The 17,565-nt window shown below is 48.2% G+C and overlaps 1 protein-coding gene across 2 annotated transcripts in view; it reads left to right on the top strand.

The window, feature by feature from the left end:
• Positions 1 to 16,765, top strand: part of LOC149350395 (protein APCDD1-like) — a 175,784-nt gene extending 159,019 nt beyond the window's left edge. For both annotated transcript variants that reach the window (XM_089579409.1, XM_089579408.1), the window contains exon 6: positions 8,987 to 16,765. In XM_089579409.1, the coding sequence (XP_089435535.1) occupies positions 8,987 to 9,727 (741 nt within the window). In that variant the 3' untranslated portion in view covers positions 9,728 to 16,765. The remainder of the gene's footprint in view (positions 1 to 8,986) is intronic.
• Positions 16,766 to 17,565: the final 800 nt, after the last annotated feature.

Raw genomic sequence — 17,565 nt, 5'->3', positions numbered from 1 at the left:
CGTACATGAGTCTACGCTGCTTGCTCCGTCAGTGTAAGGCACGTGGCTCGGGCCCTAACAGTAGATGAGGATGCCAGGATGTTGGGACCCCAGACACGGCAGCTTTGTGTGCGTGTCGTGTGCCTCTTGTCTCTTTCTCGCAGCTTCTCGCGGGAGCAAAAATAAAATTTGTCATGCCGAGTGCAAATTTACTCGAAGATGGAATGCTATACGCTTTCCTAACTGCGCATATAAGTGGAGACGTGCGTCATTTCATTAAACAGCCACCTCGTTCTCAAGTGTAAAATTCTTCACTTCGATAGGCAGATAAGAATAGGTAGAAAATGTGTAGGCTGTCATGTCCTATTAGTGTTGTAGTTTTGCATATCTGTCGACTAAAAATGGTCGACAATTCGATTTCCTCATTTCTCGATCAATCAAAGAACAACGAATAAATGAAATGGCTAGCGACGTCATTGGTTGGTTGGTCGGCGGCGATGAGGTGCGCCGTAGTCGACGGCTCCGAATTTATTTCAATCTCCTGGTGTTCTTTAACACGCTCCATGATAGCTGCATGTAGGCGTTTTTGCAGCTCGCTTCCACCGAATTGTCATTCATGATATGAAATAACCTGCCATATGCGCTCCGTCCCATTCTTATTCTTCTAGTTATTTCCATCTCAAAATCTGGATCAGCGGCCACTACCTGCCCTAAGTAGGCGTATTCCCTTACCACTTCCAGCACCTCGCTACCAATTGTGAACTTTTGTTCCCTTGCTAGACTGTTGAACATTTCTTTGGTTTTCTGCATGTTAATTTTAAGACCTACCGTTCTACTCTGCCAGTATAACTCATTGATCATGCTTTGCAGCTCTTCTCCAGAGTGACTTAGCAAGGCAATGCCATCAGCGAATCACAGATTGCTTAGGTATTCTCCATTAACTCTTATCCCCAACTGTTCCCAATCCAGGCCTCGGAGCACATACTGGAAACAGGCAGGGAATAGCATTGGCGAGATCGTATCTCCCTGCCCGACACCCAGCTTTATTATTACTGGCGATTTCAGTGATGTGTTGAAGTATCGACGATGCAGTATCGAGTACCTGCATCGAAAAATAATTTCGGTTATGTGTCTTGTATCGGTATCGGAAATGCAATTTTTCAAAGTGTCGGGTATCGCTATCGAAGATACTTTTGTGGAGCATCGCGCTCAGCCTGGCCTTCTCGTCTCCGGTCCTGAATTTCGCGAAAGGCCTTTTTTTCTTTCCATCTGTGCCGCGAAATTCGAAATGTAACTGCCAACCACCGACAAACAACTAAACCTCCTTGGAGACTTATTTGTTCTTCACGAACTCGTTCAGTCGGCCGAGTTGAGGGTTGCAGTGAGATGTTTCCTGTACCCACCTTCAATTTTGGGGCGCCACCATCAACTGAAAGTAAAATATACCTGCCTCATGGTTGCTGCGCTAACATATTCTTTAGGAAGTACCACTTTATGCCTGTAGTGAACTAGCTCGTGTAAGGATCGAGCATAGATAAGGACGCAGCTGATAACCCGCGCATAATTAATTTGGTTGGTTTGGTTTGGTTAATGGGGTTTAACGTCCCAAAGCGACTAAGGCTATGAGAGACGCCGTAGTGGAGGGCTCCGGAAATTTCGACCACCTGGGGTTCTTTAACGTGCACTGACATCGCACAGTACACGGGCCTCTAGAATTTCTCCTCCAAAGAAATTCAACCGCCGCAGCCGGGATCGAACCCGCGTCTTTCGGGTCAGCAGCCGAGCACCATAACCACTGAGCCACCGCGGCGGCTCTTAATTAATTTGCAACCATGCTGCGAACAGTATTCTGGTTCTAAGGAATTTGCGTTCATTTCCCTCTCTGGCTGATGTCTCGGTTCGGCGCTCGCCCAATGTCTGTTTTCACTTACGAAGGACTGATTGATAATCACCGTTTCACAGTAGCCACACCGCCTCTACAAAAGGAATCTAACCAAAAATAATAAAGAAAAAAAAAACTTCGACTTTTCACAGACCCGGAGGACTGCGGGGGCTAGTTCGTGCTTCATACTGAGGAAATCGCGCTAAGTGGAACAGAAAGACGTGAACACGCGCTTCGTCCGTCTGTGTTCACGTCTTTCTGTACCAAAGTGGCTGTCTGGGCTTGTTGGTCAGTGATCATGGTTAAAGAATGCAGCGCGAAAAGACAAGGACAAACGAAGAAGTGGACAGGACTGGCGCCAGCGCCAGTCCTGTCCACTTCTTCGTTTGTCCTTGTCTTTTCGCGCTGCATTCTTTAACCATGATTTCTGTACCACTTAGCGCGATTTCCTCAGCATGAAACTCCGCATACTTTCAGCACACCAAGGTGTTTTTTTGCCTGCGGAGCTTGAAATAAAAATGACCAGTTCGTTATTTGCGCCGCAGTGGTTGCATTTTTGCCTGCAAGCGTGACGCAGCAGGTCCGCGAGACAGGACCAGGAACGGTGGCAGGGTAGCTGCTCGCAACAATCAACCAAAATAAACACCGTTTTCAAAGCCGTATACCGCTTATCGCTCGCGAACAGCGCACGATAAAAGTTTCATACGACAATACACGAAAATCTGGCACCACTGTCTGCTGCAAGCCCCAGAATGGCAAATGATTTGCCATGGCTATTTTAGCAAGCGCATCGATCTTTACAGAGCTGATTTCGAGCGTTCTTTTGTCCCTTTATACACTGCTCCTACTTTCCTAATTTGCTCCTTGTTTCCTACCTACGTATTTAACAATAACCAATTTAATTAATGATATGTACATTATCTTGCTTACAAAGCTCGGAAGAGGGCTTTCTGGTTGAAGAAATAAAGACTCAGCACCAAGGTGTTCTCAGCGCTTATCGTTACTGGCACTGGTAAAACATTTTCCAAATAATGTGACACATGCACATGACCAAAGCACTACTACAGGTAAAGCACTAAAATTTAGTGATAAGCTTGGGTACGAGTATGTGAAATGGATTGTTTTCGCGTCTCGCACCTCCAGGAGAGTTGGACGGAGACGAACGCTGTGGTGTACGAACAGGACAATATTAATAGGAAAAAAACTTAAAAAAAAACACACGAGAATGTCGGAAGCCAACGTCATTACGATAATTGTGCTCACCATCATTTTCATGGCGGCTAAAGTATGAAAGCATCATATTTGTTTATTTATTTTACATTCATTGCGCCAAGAAAATGGCATCTGTTACAGACGAGGTAGCAGCATCCCACCGCTGCCACCAGTTTGTTACAGACGAGGTAGCATGGTCGTGTGCGGGAGAGAGAATTGAGGGACGTCTGAGACGAGGCTGCTGGAAAAAGACAATGAAAGAGGACTTTATACAGGAATTTAAATATTTACAAGTGAGCTGCATGAACGCTGCATGACGACAGCTCATCAGGAGACGATTCGATGACAAAGAGCCCCTCGGCCGTGCCGCTGCCGGGGTTTTAAAGAGTTCACTTCCCTAGGGTTCCTAGATGGGGGCCGGGCCTGCAGGGGAAGGAAGTTCTCACTGGCACCAATCACAGACACACACGCACTCAGTCACTCCCGAGAGATCACACCGCCGTCACGCGCTGGGAGAGGGGGAACGATGCCATCCACGTAGCGCAGACGCCGGAATGTCCATGAGCGGCGTTCGCGCGCATTTCGAACGCGCGTTCACACTCGGTGTACGGGAAACGCTCGCTCAACCGGGCAGACGGACGCGGCTTCCGTAGCAATCCAGGCGCTCACCCAACGCGCGTCTCGGGGTTTGTCGGCGTTTCGCTGCTGCCATGTCGTTGTCTTCCCCACGACGAAGGCGAGACGTAACACATCACAGAGAAAGCAGGGAATAAAAGGTATAATACAATACAAACACAATTCAACAAATGCAGCCGTGACGCAACACTCGTACAGCTCAAATTAGCGTAGTAATGTACCGACATGATGCAAATAATTAACTTGCCGTAATTAAAACAACTGCTTGATATAGTCTGTTTCAGCATTTATAGACCTAGGGAAAAAAAAGAGAATACCGATCAGTCCTACGGTTAATTTCCCGTACGTTTAATTGATTAGTATTATTATGCTCCAAGACCCCGAAGATCGGCTTTTCTCTAAAAATGCCGGACTTCTTTTCAGCCATGCAATCCCGGCTGACCGCGAAGTGCTTTGACGAGCGAGCTTTCTTTCAGTCGCTGTTTACGGTGCACGGGAGGAGGCGAGATGGCGGAGCGAACTTAGAGTGAAATTCCAACTCGAGCTACAAGCTGCGAAAGCACACATATTTCGACGCTAAGGAATCAGCGTCTGCGGAACAGAGTTTCAGGTTTCACCTCAGCGCTAACAAGTGTTTGCGCATATCTGAAGCGTGCAGCAGCAAGGCTTTCGAAGGGTGAGGATGATAGTGATGCAAAAAGACGTCAATTCAGGGCGTTGCAAGCATTCTCGCTCGAGCGACTGTGCTGGCATGATCCTTGAAGCTTCTCTACGAGATGCGGCGTTTATTGTTAATGTCCAGTAATTGCAAGATGCCACAAAGACGCCATCGAATCTACACGTATTTCTTCCTTCGCATTTAGGACTCTTTCACGCTTGTTCCTTTCCGTTACAACCCCACCGAACAGAAACGCGAAACTACTTGGAATGCCACGCAGACCACGCAGTCTCTCGTTAGAGACTGATATGAAACTTCGTCTACCGTCTGTGGCTGATGAAAGTACAGTATACAGTAGCACGTTCTCATGTAGTTCACTCTCCGCTCTCGGTGCGGCGTCGCATCACTGAGCCTGCTAGAACTTACCCAGCTCGGATGCAGAGGTCAGAGGCGATGCTCCGCAGTTGCCCTGAGGAGAAGCAGCAGTGCTTCTCTTCTGCGTGACTCGAGTACCGTGTGAGGCGAAGTTGTCGGAGCTTGCCCAGCTCGAGTGGGTCCCAAGTTCAGGCTCGCCCTCACTCGGCTATCTGTTCTCTCCTTGCGCCATGCTCTCTTCTCGCGATGACATCTACGTCGTCCGGTGGCACGGATGCCCCTGCGTTTGAACCTAGGTTGTAGGCAGCAGAGAGGCATAAAATTCAACGACAAACAGCTTGTTCGCTCGTGATATCAACGTCGAGCAGTGTATGTATGCATTACATAAATTACTACGGCGTAGCTAAACCCATCATTTGCATCACCCGAGGGTGATAGGGCAGAAACGCATAATAATTGTCTGAGACGTTGTGCTGTGCGCTGATACGAATATACGCGTGATATACGGCAGTGCACCGGGACTGCACGTTCTTGATGCTTTCCTGTCTCGCACCTTCATGAAAATTAACTCAGTGAAACTGAAAAAATTAGGAGGACGCTTAAGCTTTACCATAAGAATAGACGCGATAGCGCCTTCTGCACCTTTTTCTCTTTCATTTTTATTTTTATTTCTCATTTTTACTCATAAACATACGCACCATTTGTTTCTGTACAATGAGGCACTATAACACCGCCTTTGAGTTCCACGCAACTTCTGGCGCCTAATTTGCATATTATATTTGGTTTTATTTGTTTAATTACTATGGCATCAGTGCGCATCCCAAACACACGTTGCTAAGTCATACCCACCACAACGGGTTCATTAGGTGCGCCCCTATCACACTTGAGCCAACGACCCCCTTCGTTGCCTATGCGTTGCGTGCCTGGTTAATAAAGAAAAAAAAGTTGCATGCACGCCTGGTACACAGAGGGCGTGGATTCGAACCCCGGTGCCGGCTAATTTCTTTTCACTAATTACTTCTATATTATGAAATACCCCTACTACAGGAACCTCCTCGCCAGTTTTGGCTTCATTAGGACCCTCCCACAATTCGTTAGCTTCATTTTAAGCTTCTGGGATTTTTTCCGACTGACGCAGGACAACGGACGACGACGCCGAGTTTTAGCAAAACGAGCTCCTTACGCTATCGCGAAGAACGAAACATGCTTTGCTGCTGCTGTGTGAGCAACATGTTATTTTTTGTGAGTCGGGCCCATTCAATGGTGTCAAATGTTACCATGGGCGCATTTGTCTAATGCACTCAGACAGAAGCCGATTCTTTATTTTTACTTTTTCTTTGGGCCTTATTTGAAACCTCACTGTAAGCCCGCTCCAAGACACAAGATATTGTTTTCTGTCATGCTTTGAGAGATTATATTTCTTGAAAACGTTTTATGAGGTTCAGTCCTTCAACTTATTTCTCGCCGTGCAATCCTCACTATACCCATGCGAAGCAAACTGCCTTGTGTAGTCACCGTGGGTAGGGTAGACCCATGCCCTACGTGTTCAGAGTTAACGCTAATCTCTGCCTTTAAAAACACGTATTCTCTTTCCTTTTTATTTGGATGTATAAAACAGACGTTGGGATCATAAAGTGGAGCCTACAATTCCTTCTCTCGTTATCTGTTTACTTAGACCGGCGTCAGTTGTGGTTTAGCGGAAAAGCAGGGAATATAAACCACACCAAGAAATTTCAGAAAAGTGTATTTTTGAACGGAAAGCTTTTATTAACGCATTTTTTTCATATTCGTAAGATTTCACTATAACAATCAATATATCAGCAAATCTCCCCTCTGCAGGCTTGTATTTTTTTGCTGTTAACGTTTTTGCTATATAGTCAAAACGTTCCTCATTGGTTTTTTATGGCAGCCTTAACTGCTTGTTGCGAGCGATGGACGAGCTTTAAAAGAAAGATTTTCTTATTTATTATTCCTCAAAGGTCCCTTGCTGGACATTACAAGAGGGGTGGGAATAACACGCAAAAAAAAAAAAATACGTTATACATTATTTACATTGATGGAGAATGGTTTACGTTGATAAATGTGCTTCATCGATGGTGGATTAGAATTGTGGATGGTTGATGACGGCGGCCACTTCAGTCGGGAGGTCATTCCAGTCGCAGGCAGTCTTTAAGAAAATCGATTGTTGGAATGTAGTGGGTGCGTTCAGGATACAGAGCTTTCGGGCAGTTATGGCGTGAAATGCGATGTGCACGTGAGATGATTTGATTGGCTGCTGGAATATTGTGAAAGAATTTATTAAATAAACATAGACGTGCTGCGGCACGACGGATTACTAGTGTAGGTAACTGTAAGTAATTTTTCTACGCATCGGAAGAATGGAGCATCTACTTCAGTATTTCTGCATCACAATTAAAACTGATGTCCAAGAATCCTGAACTTCCGCACGACAGAAACTGTTGCCCAAATCTTGAACCCGCTCTCGTTATACTTTATAGACTTCTGAGCACGCCCCATATATGGTGGAAGTAACTGTCCGAACGGAGAGCGTTGAAATCGTAAGCGAACGTTGAAATTACTTACAGTCTTCCAGAAAGCAAATGTGAATAGAACAGTTCACGCGCTGGTAGCAAACTAAACAAACAATTAAACATTACCGTAGTTTATATTTTGTCCTTCTGGCATGTGGTAAGGACCTTCCGCAAGTGAAAATAAATTTAGCCTTCACCAAGTACGGAAACGTTTCTTTTCTGTTCACGTTTGGATTGCCGCGTCCGCGTTCCCGTGACATTGCACTTTTGGACGTTATGCGTGCTCGTGGAACCATATGCTGCGGCCACTGGGTAGCCTCCCTACAGCAGACCGTCATAGACTCTTCTTTGAAAACATCCGTGTAGGATTTCTCAAACAACCGGCTCTCACCGGTGGCGGTAAGTGGCGTGCGCTGAGGAGAGATCACAGCGGTTGCCTGGCGTGCGCTACCCGCTCGTGCGCCGTCCATCCCCGCCCCCTTCTTTCAGCCTAAGACGACACGCCAAGAGGTACTCTGCAGATTGCGGGCGCTCTTTGCTCGCAGTGTCGAACAGATCTGAAAGCGCTTTGTTTAGGCGACGGCCATCCGCGGTGTGAGGAGTCCACAAGGGGGCGCCGCCTACTCTGAGGGTCGTTTATTCGCTCCGGCGCTACTTTTTCACGTATAAGAAGTTCTTTTCATATACGTACCGGCCACCTCAAACATTTTATTCTTTGCTGCATGTGACACTACTGGGTGAAGCAAAATAACGTGCCGTCTAGCAGTCAGAGTCGCGCCCTTGTGGCGTGCTTTTACGCAGCGTACTTGGACCCTACTCGGTTGCTAAAGCACTATAAGACCAATATGTGCGTGCGATCACGCATGGCTGTGGGTGGCAAGAACCTTGGTATCGTAGATCCAAAAGCGTCCCGCTACGCTCAAGGAAATAAAGGCGAGAAAAATGTAATTGTAGCATGTAGCATTCCTCATGTAGCATGTAGCATTAACACTATCTTTCCTTCGATTACAAGAGAACACCGCGTAATAAAAGTGCCGGGATATCGTTGGAGATATCCCTTTAAAGAAGAATAGGCGCTTCACGCGCGGCTTGCACGGCTCACGGGGAACAAACTTGTGAAAAATTGATGAAAGTTCGCTCAGGCAGCTTGCAGCTGCTCTAACATAAGCCACTACACTAACCACTGTGCTCTAAAAAAGACAGTGCAGTTATTATATGGAGCAAGTCTTTGTCATGGCAGTTTTTTCCTATTGCGGTACTCGAATTCTAGTATAGCGTTTTGAACCGGACTTATTCAGAATTTCTAGGCGGAATGTTCTGATGAATACGAAAGGCGAACCAGGAAAAACTGAACCTATGCAGTAGCGCAGTCGCGGTTTCAAATGCTTTCTTCTGATCAGTTTACGGTTACGTGCCTCGCTTTCGTGGATTTTCTGTCCAGTAATTTCCTCCCGCCCTGTTACTTGGCTGTTAACACCGCTCTGTGCTAAAAAAATTGATTGATAAGGCCTTTGCCTTGGTGCTCGGGCACAAAATCGCTCCTCTCACAAAACTTGTCTTGAGCTGTTACAGACGATTAGCTTGCGTCCGCATGGATGGACTTGCATAATCGCACAGTGTGACTAGGGAACCTGTCCACTCAATTATATACGCGTTTGTTATCGTGACCCGGGCATTCACACTGAGCGCATGCGTCCCACCCCCTCTCCACAGGCGGCCGGCTGCCATGTGTGCCACCTGGTGGCCAAGGGGGCCGAGCTGTCGCCTCCGCAGCTGCCGCCCAAGCCCAAGCTGCCCGTGCATTTGAATGGCGAGTGGCTGAGCCTGCGCTGCGAGGTGCAGCCCCTCGGACTGTTCCTGGCCCGCCGGCTCCTCTTCCAGCCGGGGAACGGTTCATGGAGCGGCTGGTTCCAGTACTACCGGGACCCGAACTGCAAGCAGCGCTGGTTCCTGCTCAGTCGCCAGGGCACCTACGAGCTGGCGGGGCCCTCGCAGCGGCTGCGCGGCGCCACCAAAGTGAACCTGCGCACGCTGGAGGCCCAGATCTCGCCCCAGCACCGCGGCATCGTCACCAACCTCAACTCGGCGGCGGAGGACGGCCGCTGCGGGTCCCGCTGGTCCCTGCGCCGAACGCAGGACGTGACGGCTACGGGCGGCTGCCGCCTGCTGGGCGTCTCGGTTCCCAGCACCGCCTACGAGGTGGCGCACAACGAGCTTGACGTGTACGGCAACGCGCTGCTCTTCCTGGGGCACGCTGACACCGACGGAGAAGCCTCGCGGCCCGACCGGCGCGCCACAGCCTACGAGACTCCGCTGGTGCAGTGCCGCTCGCTGCCCGAGCCCAGCAACGAGCTGGCCGGCCGGCCGCTGGCGCTCGTCTCTGGAGGGGCCGCCGTCAAGCCGCTGCTTCTCTGCTGGCTGCCGCTGCTGCTGCAGCTGGCTGCTAGAGACTGACCGACGCGCGGCCACGCAACCGACGGGGCGACGGACGTTTCTCGGGCACGCGCGCGGCCGGTCCGCTGGCCCGAGTGGTTGCGAGAGAGCCCCCGGAGTGAGGCCGTCGTTGGTGGAAGGACCGGAGGTGCAGACGGGTCGAAGGCTTCATCCTCGCATTGAGCACTGAGCCAGTACAATGTTTGGAATCGTAGAGCGACTCTCGGCCGCACGACGAGTGCTCGCACCTTCCCGCCTGTCTCCACCGTGTCCCGTCGACGACTAAAACTCCCGCGCCAAAAACCAGGGCAAACAGCAAATGAGTACAGTCGCCATGTGCTTGGATGTCGTTTATGGATGCGAATGCACTGCCACTTGATGTCCGTACTTTACTCTTGTGACGGCAGCACGTTCACAGTGTGCTTAGGGCTTGGTCCTTACCCACTCGGCGCGGGCAGGATTGCGTAGCCTCCCGTAGTCAAACACTGCCCTGCGGGCGCGTGCTGGAGGCGCAGTCCGGAAATCCAGGACGCGGGACTTCTCGCGCCGGCTTCTGTTTCGCGCTCGCGATTTGCTCCGAGAAAGCAGCCACGACTGCAGTCCATCCACAACCTGTGGGCAGGTCTGTCATCTCTCCCTGCTACGGCCAAGTAAACGAGGTCATTCGCTAACTTACCTTGAGCCGTTCAGCATGGGCCAGTAACAGCAAAGCACACAATGTTCATCAAAAGATATGCTCTTATATATGCGGCGCCTCTACTAATGACAATCACGGTGCTCTTTTCTCTAGTGATATGCGACCTCTATCGCGCATATCGATCAAGCATTCGGTTTTTCGTTTTCGAACGCAAAAAAAAAAACAGTATGGTATAGTTCACAGTGTAAAGCTGCGTTCCGTTAGCTCTAGTGTCTGCGAGAATCCTAACCAGGCATGAAGGCTGAAATACATTTCCATACGGATAAATTGATTTCATCTATTGGGCACATGCACCAGTTATGCTATTCTGGTCGCAATATAAGACACCGTGGCGTGGTTGACCTTGGCATTCAGCGAAGAAAAGCATTAAGAAAAAGTTATTGTAGGGTTAGAGCATGGAAGTCTGCTCTTTTTGCTAGCGCTCAGTACCAGCTTCACATTTGCGAAAAAGAAGCTAAGGCCGCAGCGCACTGTTTTGATGGGTGCAGCGCACATGCACCGGCCTATTCGTGTGAACAGAAGCATCGGAACAACTTTCAGTTCATTGAGAAACCACAGCTAGTTATGGTTTAAAGCAAGCCAGTGACCGTCACCACCGAAAATAAGTAGCCCCGTGCAACCCAGCCGGGAGTCGTCGCCTCACAGTTGCACGACTTTGCGAAATGTGAATGCGCTTTTTATTTTATATTTAGTTATTGCGTCAGTCTTGATGAGCAGTTTGCAATATAGCTTGGAGGAAGCACTCCTGTGCGAAATATCTAATAAACATACGAAGCCGTTGTGCATAGTTTTGTTAAGCATTCACCATTTTAATGTTGCTGCTGGCCTAGAAGCCGAAAGAATATTTCGACAGAACCTTTTTCAGTGGCATTCGACCAATAGTCACAGCTTCCCAACCTATAGGAGTGCGCCTTCAAATTCTATTTCCATCTAAATAATGCTTGTTATACATACCTCCTGTGACGAAGTTTGGTGCGGCGTAGTGTGGACCAGAGCTGTCTGTGTTCCGGCTAAATTTAAACCTCAGAGGTCGTCATATCATTATTCTTTTCCCTTAGTTTTATTTTTCGCATGATGTCTGACATAGTACGTAGGCTTAAGAGAATAAATATAGGTATAGTTCTCCCATGCATTGCGTTCATTTTTTTTTGTGTGTTCACTTGCGAGCGCTCTATATGTCATCATCATCTGAACGAAAAAACGTAGCGTTGAAACAGGACACAAAGATGAGGACAGGACGGGGAAACAGGATGGGGCTACATGTAGCCCCGTCCTGTCCTCATCTTTCTGTGTCCTGTTTCAACGCTACGATTTTCGTTCAGATTATGTATGACCAACTGGCCCCACAGTGTACTCTGTTAAATTCTATATGTCACCTTTGTTTTCCATCTCATCAAGCCATTAGCTTCAGGGCTGCAACCAAAAAAATTAGGCTCTGTGTGGGTATCAAGATGATTCTTTTGCGCCCTCGTTTTGACACCGATATTTTTTGTTGTTGTTGAGGTAATCTGCATTAATACTGATTTAAATTTAAGAACACGTGGCACGAAGGTACTCAAACACGTGATCTGGGATAGCCGCTGCCAGTGTAAAGTGTAATGGTCGCGAAGCGATGAACTGCTGTGAATGACTTCAGAAGCCTTCTGCGTGCATCTGGTGAAGCTAATCGCCATTAAACCGGCACTCCGTAAAACCTTACAAATCTTCGGTACGGTGATGGACCTTTTTTTATAAGCGTACTTTCCGCCTGCGAGTTCAGGCAAGTTACGGTAGAGACCACCTTCCTGCATTTCCTGGTGGCGGTGGAAAACTTTATTCAGTAAAGAGCTCTGCGACCCCTAACCGGGACCTTAGTCGAGGGCTCCTACGGCCTTAGCTGTGTGCTGCGCCCGCAGAATCAGCTGTCTTTAGTCCTCTAGGCTTGAGCTGGAGAGCACGGCCTCCCACTGCTGAGGTTGTGGGTTTGCGATTTCCGGGGCAGACTGCATGTTTTGGCAAGCCCATAGAGTGCGATTCAGTGTGGGGTATTCCCCGGTGCGGCCCCTTGTAAAATACAAAGGTCCTGTGTAAGGAGCAGCAACAGCTGCCAATTTGTCTGATCTTGAGCTTCGCCGATTCTGTCAGCCGAAGGTAAGACGTCAAGCCCAAAGTACGTAGAACGTTCCCAGAGGGGTCTGGCCCACTGGCCCCGCTTGTTTGGGCTGTACAAACGTAGTGGGCTGATGTAGCTTTGCGTGGTAGTCTAGAGGCACTTAGCACGTATAAGAAGGCCTGGCCCACGAATCGAGAGCCCGCCTATACGGTTCGAGGTACGTCTCGTGTCTTGAAGACGCACGGGGAACTTCGCGCGGCGCTTCGATATCCAGCTCAAAGTATACCGCTAGGGTGGCGAGCAAAGTGTATATGCCTAGGGCAATGCTTGGTTGTTGTGTGCTTAGGCCATTTACTTGGTAGCCGATCGACACCCTTCATATCAGTAGTGTGTAGCTCGCTTTGTAACAACTGCAGGTCACCGCAGTTGCAGTGTGTGCTCTGTTGTCTGGCATGTCTGAAAGACAGATTGATTGGAAAGAAAGAAAAGCGATCTGGCTGATTTGGCGACAAGTTATTGGGCATTCGTTTGTGCGTCCTTCTGTCCCCCCATCTGTTGACTCCCTCGTATAGGAATGCTGTCCAAAGGCCCGCTCGGCTATGGGACGTATTGTCTGTGTCGGGTTCCGATCGTTCGGTGCTCGTTTCCTGCAAGTTGGCATTTTTGTGACTGGTGGAGCTCGCACTTTGTGAGCAAATGGCCTGTTAATCCCTGCTCTTTTCACGTGTTTTATCGAAACGTGTCGCCCGCCTCCCTCCTTCATTTTTCCTTTTTCCGTTCTCATGCATGCTGTCCTGTCTGTCTTCTTAGTTTCTTGTCGAGGTACGTCATTATCATAGTTAGAAAAGCTTTTTCGCATCACCGAGTGGCGCGTGGACACTCCTGAAGCAAAACTTTGGTTCAAAGAAACAATAGCCTTCTTGGTTTCAAACGCGACGAAGCGCTCGTAAATACTCCAGTCCTTATAACCAGCACAATATACATTTTAATAGATCATTCATAGAAAGCAGGGAGGACTTTGTTAGATGCATCATTTAGCACTATTACTCTTGTTTGCGAGCCACAATATTCACGGCTTTTTTTTTTACCTTTCTGCGTCTCATTGCTAGTTTCTTGAGCACGAAACATGAATCGCTCTGTCTTGATCGATCGATCGAGCCCGAAAACAACTGCATTCAATTATTGTACTCAGTAAAAATAGATTCTCCGAATTTTAGTGGCTACATTGACGTTTGTCCGGCAGAAAAATACTCAGCCAATCGGTTCAAACTCGTGGCGTCCTCGCCCAAAAAGATGGTTTAGTCGCCGCTTTGAACTGAATGGCGGTGTAGCGTAGCCTCCGGGATCCGCACGAAAATTATTGACGACGCATACATTTCATTTGCGAAAAGGGCCGGTGATGGCGACACCTGTATTTCGTTTTTTTTTTTGTGTGTGTGTATGTGATTTCTAGCTTTTAATAAGCTCCGTTTTCGGTGTGAACGCGGTACCGTATCGAAACGGCAACTTCTCTTTGTCCTCTTCAGTGTCCCTTTGAGGTTTTTCGTAAACTATCTATACCGCCCTTAAGGCCCAGAGGCACTGTGATTAGCCGCAGTGATTAGTCGTTTCCATTTGCTTGCGAAGACTGTAGCTGACATGAAGGACATAGATGAATTATGTCTTCAAGAAGAGGCATTTCTAACGTAAGAAGGAGACGCATAAAACAACAGCCACTATTATAACAAGTGCCATCACTTTTCTCGTTCAATGCAAATTGACAGCGCTTAGTTTCGCGCCGCATGATGGCTTCAGAAAGGTTTTCTGGCTAAAAATGGTAGACAGAAAGTCTTTCATAATGAAGTGCAGGATGCTTGATCTTCCAAGAAAGTATTCTCGCTACGAAAGACGTCAGACGGAGGGGTCCACAGATCAGTGTCGGCGGCGGTGTTCGTTAAGGTGCATCGACGCATCAGTACATAACAAATTTTGAAAACTAAGCTCTTCGATAGAATTGCCGGTCTGATTGGGTATGATAATTTACAGTAAACTGCGAGACATCTGTGAACAAAGCTACAAATATTTTATAACTGTCTGTCATCTTCTTGGAATGCACAGCGTAGATATTGTCACTCTTCTCCTTCTTCTTTATTCTTATTATTACTATAATTCGTCGGTACAAAACTAACCGTAGATGTGAGGAGGAAAGGCGCAGAGTTGCAGCTGTCGCCCGAAGGACCCCCGCCTCGAAGATGGAGAAGGAGCCAGAGTCAACGTGAGAATCTTGCTTGCCTCCTCCCTATTAGGGACTTGTGGTTTCTGGCCTAGGCACTAGTATTACCACTCTTCTACTCCAGTTCCTTGCTGTTTTTATTCTGCACTTAATTAGATAAGGAGCGTTCATATCGATACTGATAACCACGCATGTCCCAGGCTTGAAGCTTGTGTGCGCCGGTGGTTTCCGAGGCATCACGTTGTTTGGAATCGGTCACGCACTCACTGTAAGCTAGTCTGTGGTAGCGTCAAGTGGACACATAAGCGGCCTGCCGCGCATCTGTCCATGAGTGTTCGCGTGCATGCATTTGGTGTCGTGTCTGGAAAGATGTGTTGTGACTTGTGCTGACCGTGTTTTGTGGTTAATTCATGCGTGTACACTGTTAAACGTAACATCACTGGTACATTATGCTTGTGCATGGCACACACGGGTCATAAAATAGAAAAAAAAACATAATATCCTATAATTCGCATTTGCTGAACAGAGAGCCATGGAAGTGTAGACAGCTGATTTACGCGTGCATTAAATTCTACCGCTGGTTCAAGAGTTAATATTTCATTTATTGTTCATGCAACACGTCTCTGACTTTACAAGAACGAAGTATCCTTTAACGAATATCCCACCACAGACCAGTGGCCGATTTCGTCCTATTCAAAGATCTTGGCATATTTTATTCAGCCATGTCTACTCAGATGATGTCAGTCGAATATATTGGGACTGATAGAACTTCATTTGTGTTAACAGTAGCCTGATCTGTGGAGGTGTCTTTAAGTTCTACCACGAAGTTAATCGCTCGCCCCAAAGAACATTACTCAAAACATTACCAATGCTCAGCTTTGCGGGTTTGTTCCCAGCGTTCACTCATTCACGTTATCAGTTATGAAGTATTATTCTGTCTGAGCTGTACTAAGTGAATAGCGTTTTGAAAGTGTTGACTGTTTTTTTTTGTTTTGTTTTTTTCTGGGGGGGGGGGGGGCTGCGAACCACTGCTATTCCTTAATGCATTACGACTTCAAAGATCACAGCTCAAAGTGTGCTAGCAGTGCGTGTCCTTTCCTGACCTTTGGTGTTAATCTACTCGAATTTCTGTTGTGTTTACTTCCGTACACGGTTGTAAAAGAAAACTATTGTTAATTTAATGTTTACATTTTACTGCGTTGTCCCCGACGGTACTTCCCACGTCATTACGAGAGGCACGCAAAACAATACTATAGCTACAACGCTCCGGCAAAATTTCGGCGTGTGCTCTAAGGCGCAGTCTCAGAATGTGGCCCGAATTTCGCCCTGGCGCGGTGTGCTCGTGCAACTGTAGCTGTCGTCTCGGTAGGCGTGTATGTGTGCGTGTCCAAGAATATCTCCATGTGTAGGTGTTTCGTGTCCGAGCATGTTGACGCACAGCCGTGCGGCTTTCCGCGCAGCAGCCCAGAAGCGACAAACGGCTGTCGGCCACCATTCATCCGTGCACGAAGCTGACAATGGCCGCCGGAGGAGAAATGCGGCACGATCTTGCCGTGCAGGGGCGCTGCACTGACGGTGTAACTCAGTGGACGGACGTATATGGGGCGTAGTGGTCGCCGTGGCTGTCGTCACTTGTCGCTTTTCGGCTGCACACCCCGTAGTTGGCACACGTGTCTCGAGTCGGTGTCTAGTGGTCTAGTGTAACGGTGTCATAGGATCATCATAGTCAAACAATGTCCATGAGATCCACCTGCTTGAGCACAAAGCGGAGGAGCTGGCCCGGGTGCTCCAAACTGCAGCTCCTCTGGCAGCACGGCACGCCCTGGCTGCGCGAAACAATTCTGGTGTGTCGCCCTTAGTTCTGTCTTACAGCACCCAGTCGGTCTCGTAGCGCGCCTCACAACGCACGTGTGCTTCTCTGCTGCTGCTGCTGCGTCGGCGGCAGGCTTCGTGGAACAACCAGCAGCACAAGGCTGACAACTTCACAGCGCCTGTATCTGCACCGTGTACTCTCTCGTGTAACGAAGCTCCCATAAAGATTGTTTTCCGAAAAGCCAACCTGCCTGGAGTGTTTTGCGCGCCGTGCAGGCGCTCGTGGGACGCGCACTGATCACGCGGCACTCGGTTCGTAAATTGTAGCAAAGTAATGATATATCTGTGACATTATCCCTGTGTTGGATGTTCATAATCGTATCGTTAAAAATAGCGGCTGTAAAGCTAACATTTCCGTCGCGGCCACAACCGATTTACAGGGCGTTTTTTTTTTCATGCAGTTTCTTTATAAAAATGCGTTAACAACTGCAGCGCACTGCTTTTTATGCGAGTCTACCCGTCTGGGCAGATACCTCATCCAAGTTTATGTGTGAATTAATGGCATAATTATGTAGCATGTCCTGTTTAAGTTCCTATATAACCAGTTCTAAACGTTTTCTGTTGGCTAATATTAAACGTCCATTAATTTAAGGACAACGCAGCAAGCTATTGAAAGGAAAGTGATGGGTATAACGTTAAGAGACAGGAAGAAGGCAAAGTGGGTCAGGGAGCGAAGGCGGGTTAATGACATCCTAGTCGAAATCAAGAGGAAAAAATGGGCTTGGGTAGAGTATTTAATGCGTAGGCAAGATAACCTATGGTTGTTAAGCGTAGCGGACTGGATTCCAAAAGAAGGCAAACGCAGCAGGGGGCGGCAGAAAGTGGGCGAAGTTTGCGGAAATAGGGTGGCCGCCGCTGGCACAGGACAGGGTTATTTGGCGAGATATGGGAGAGGTCTTTGCCCTGCAGTAGGCGTAGTCAGGCTGGTGGGGGTGGTGGTGGTGATGATGAAACGCCCTGTATTTTCTCTTAAAACCAGCATGCAT

This window comes from Amblyomma mixtum, chromosome 3 (genome assembly GCF_055824585.1).
Source record: "Amblyomma mixtum isolate Tamu chromosome 3, ASM5582458v1, whole genome shotgun sequence".
Lineage (NCBI taxonomy): Eukaryota > Metazoa > Arthropoda > Arachnida > Ixodida > Ixodidae > Amblyomma > Amblyomma mixtum.
Note: the sequence above shows the minus strand (reverse complement) of the source record. Positions and strands in the feature narration are given on the sequence as shown.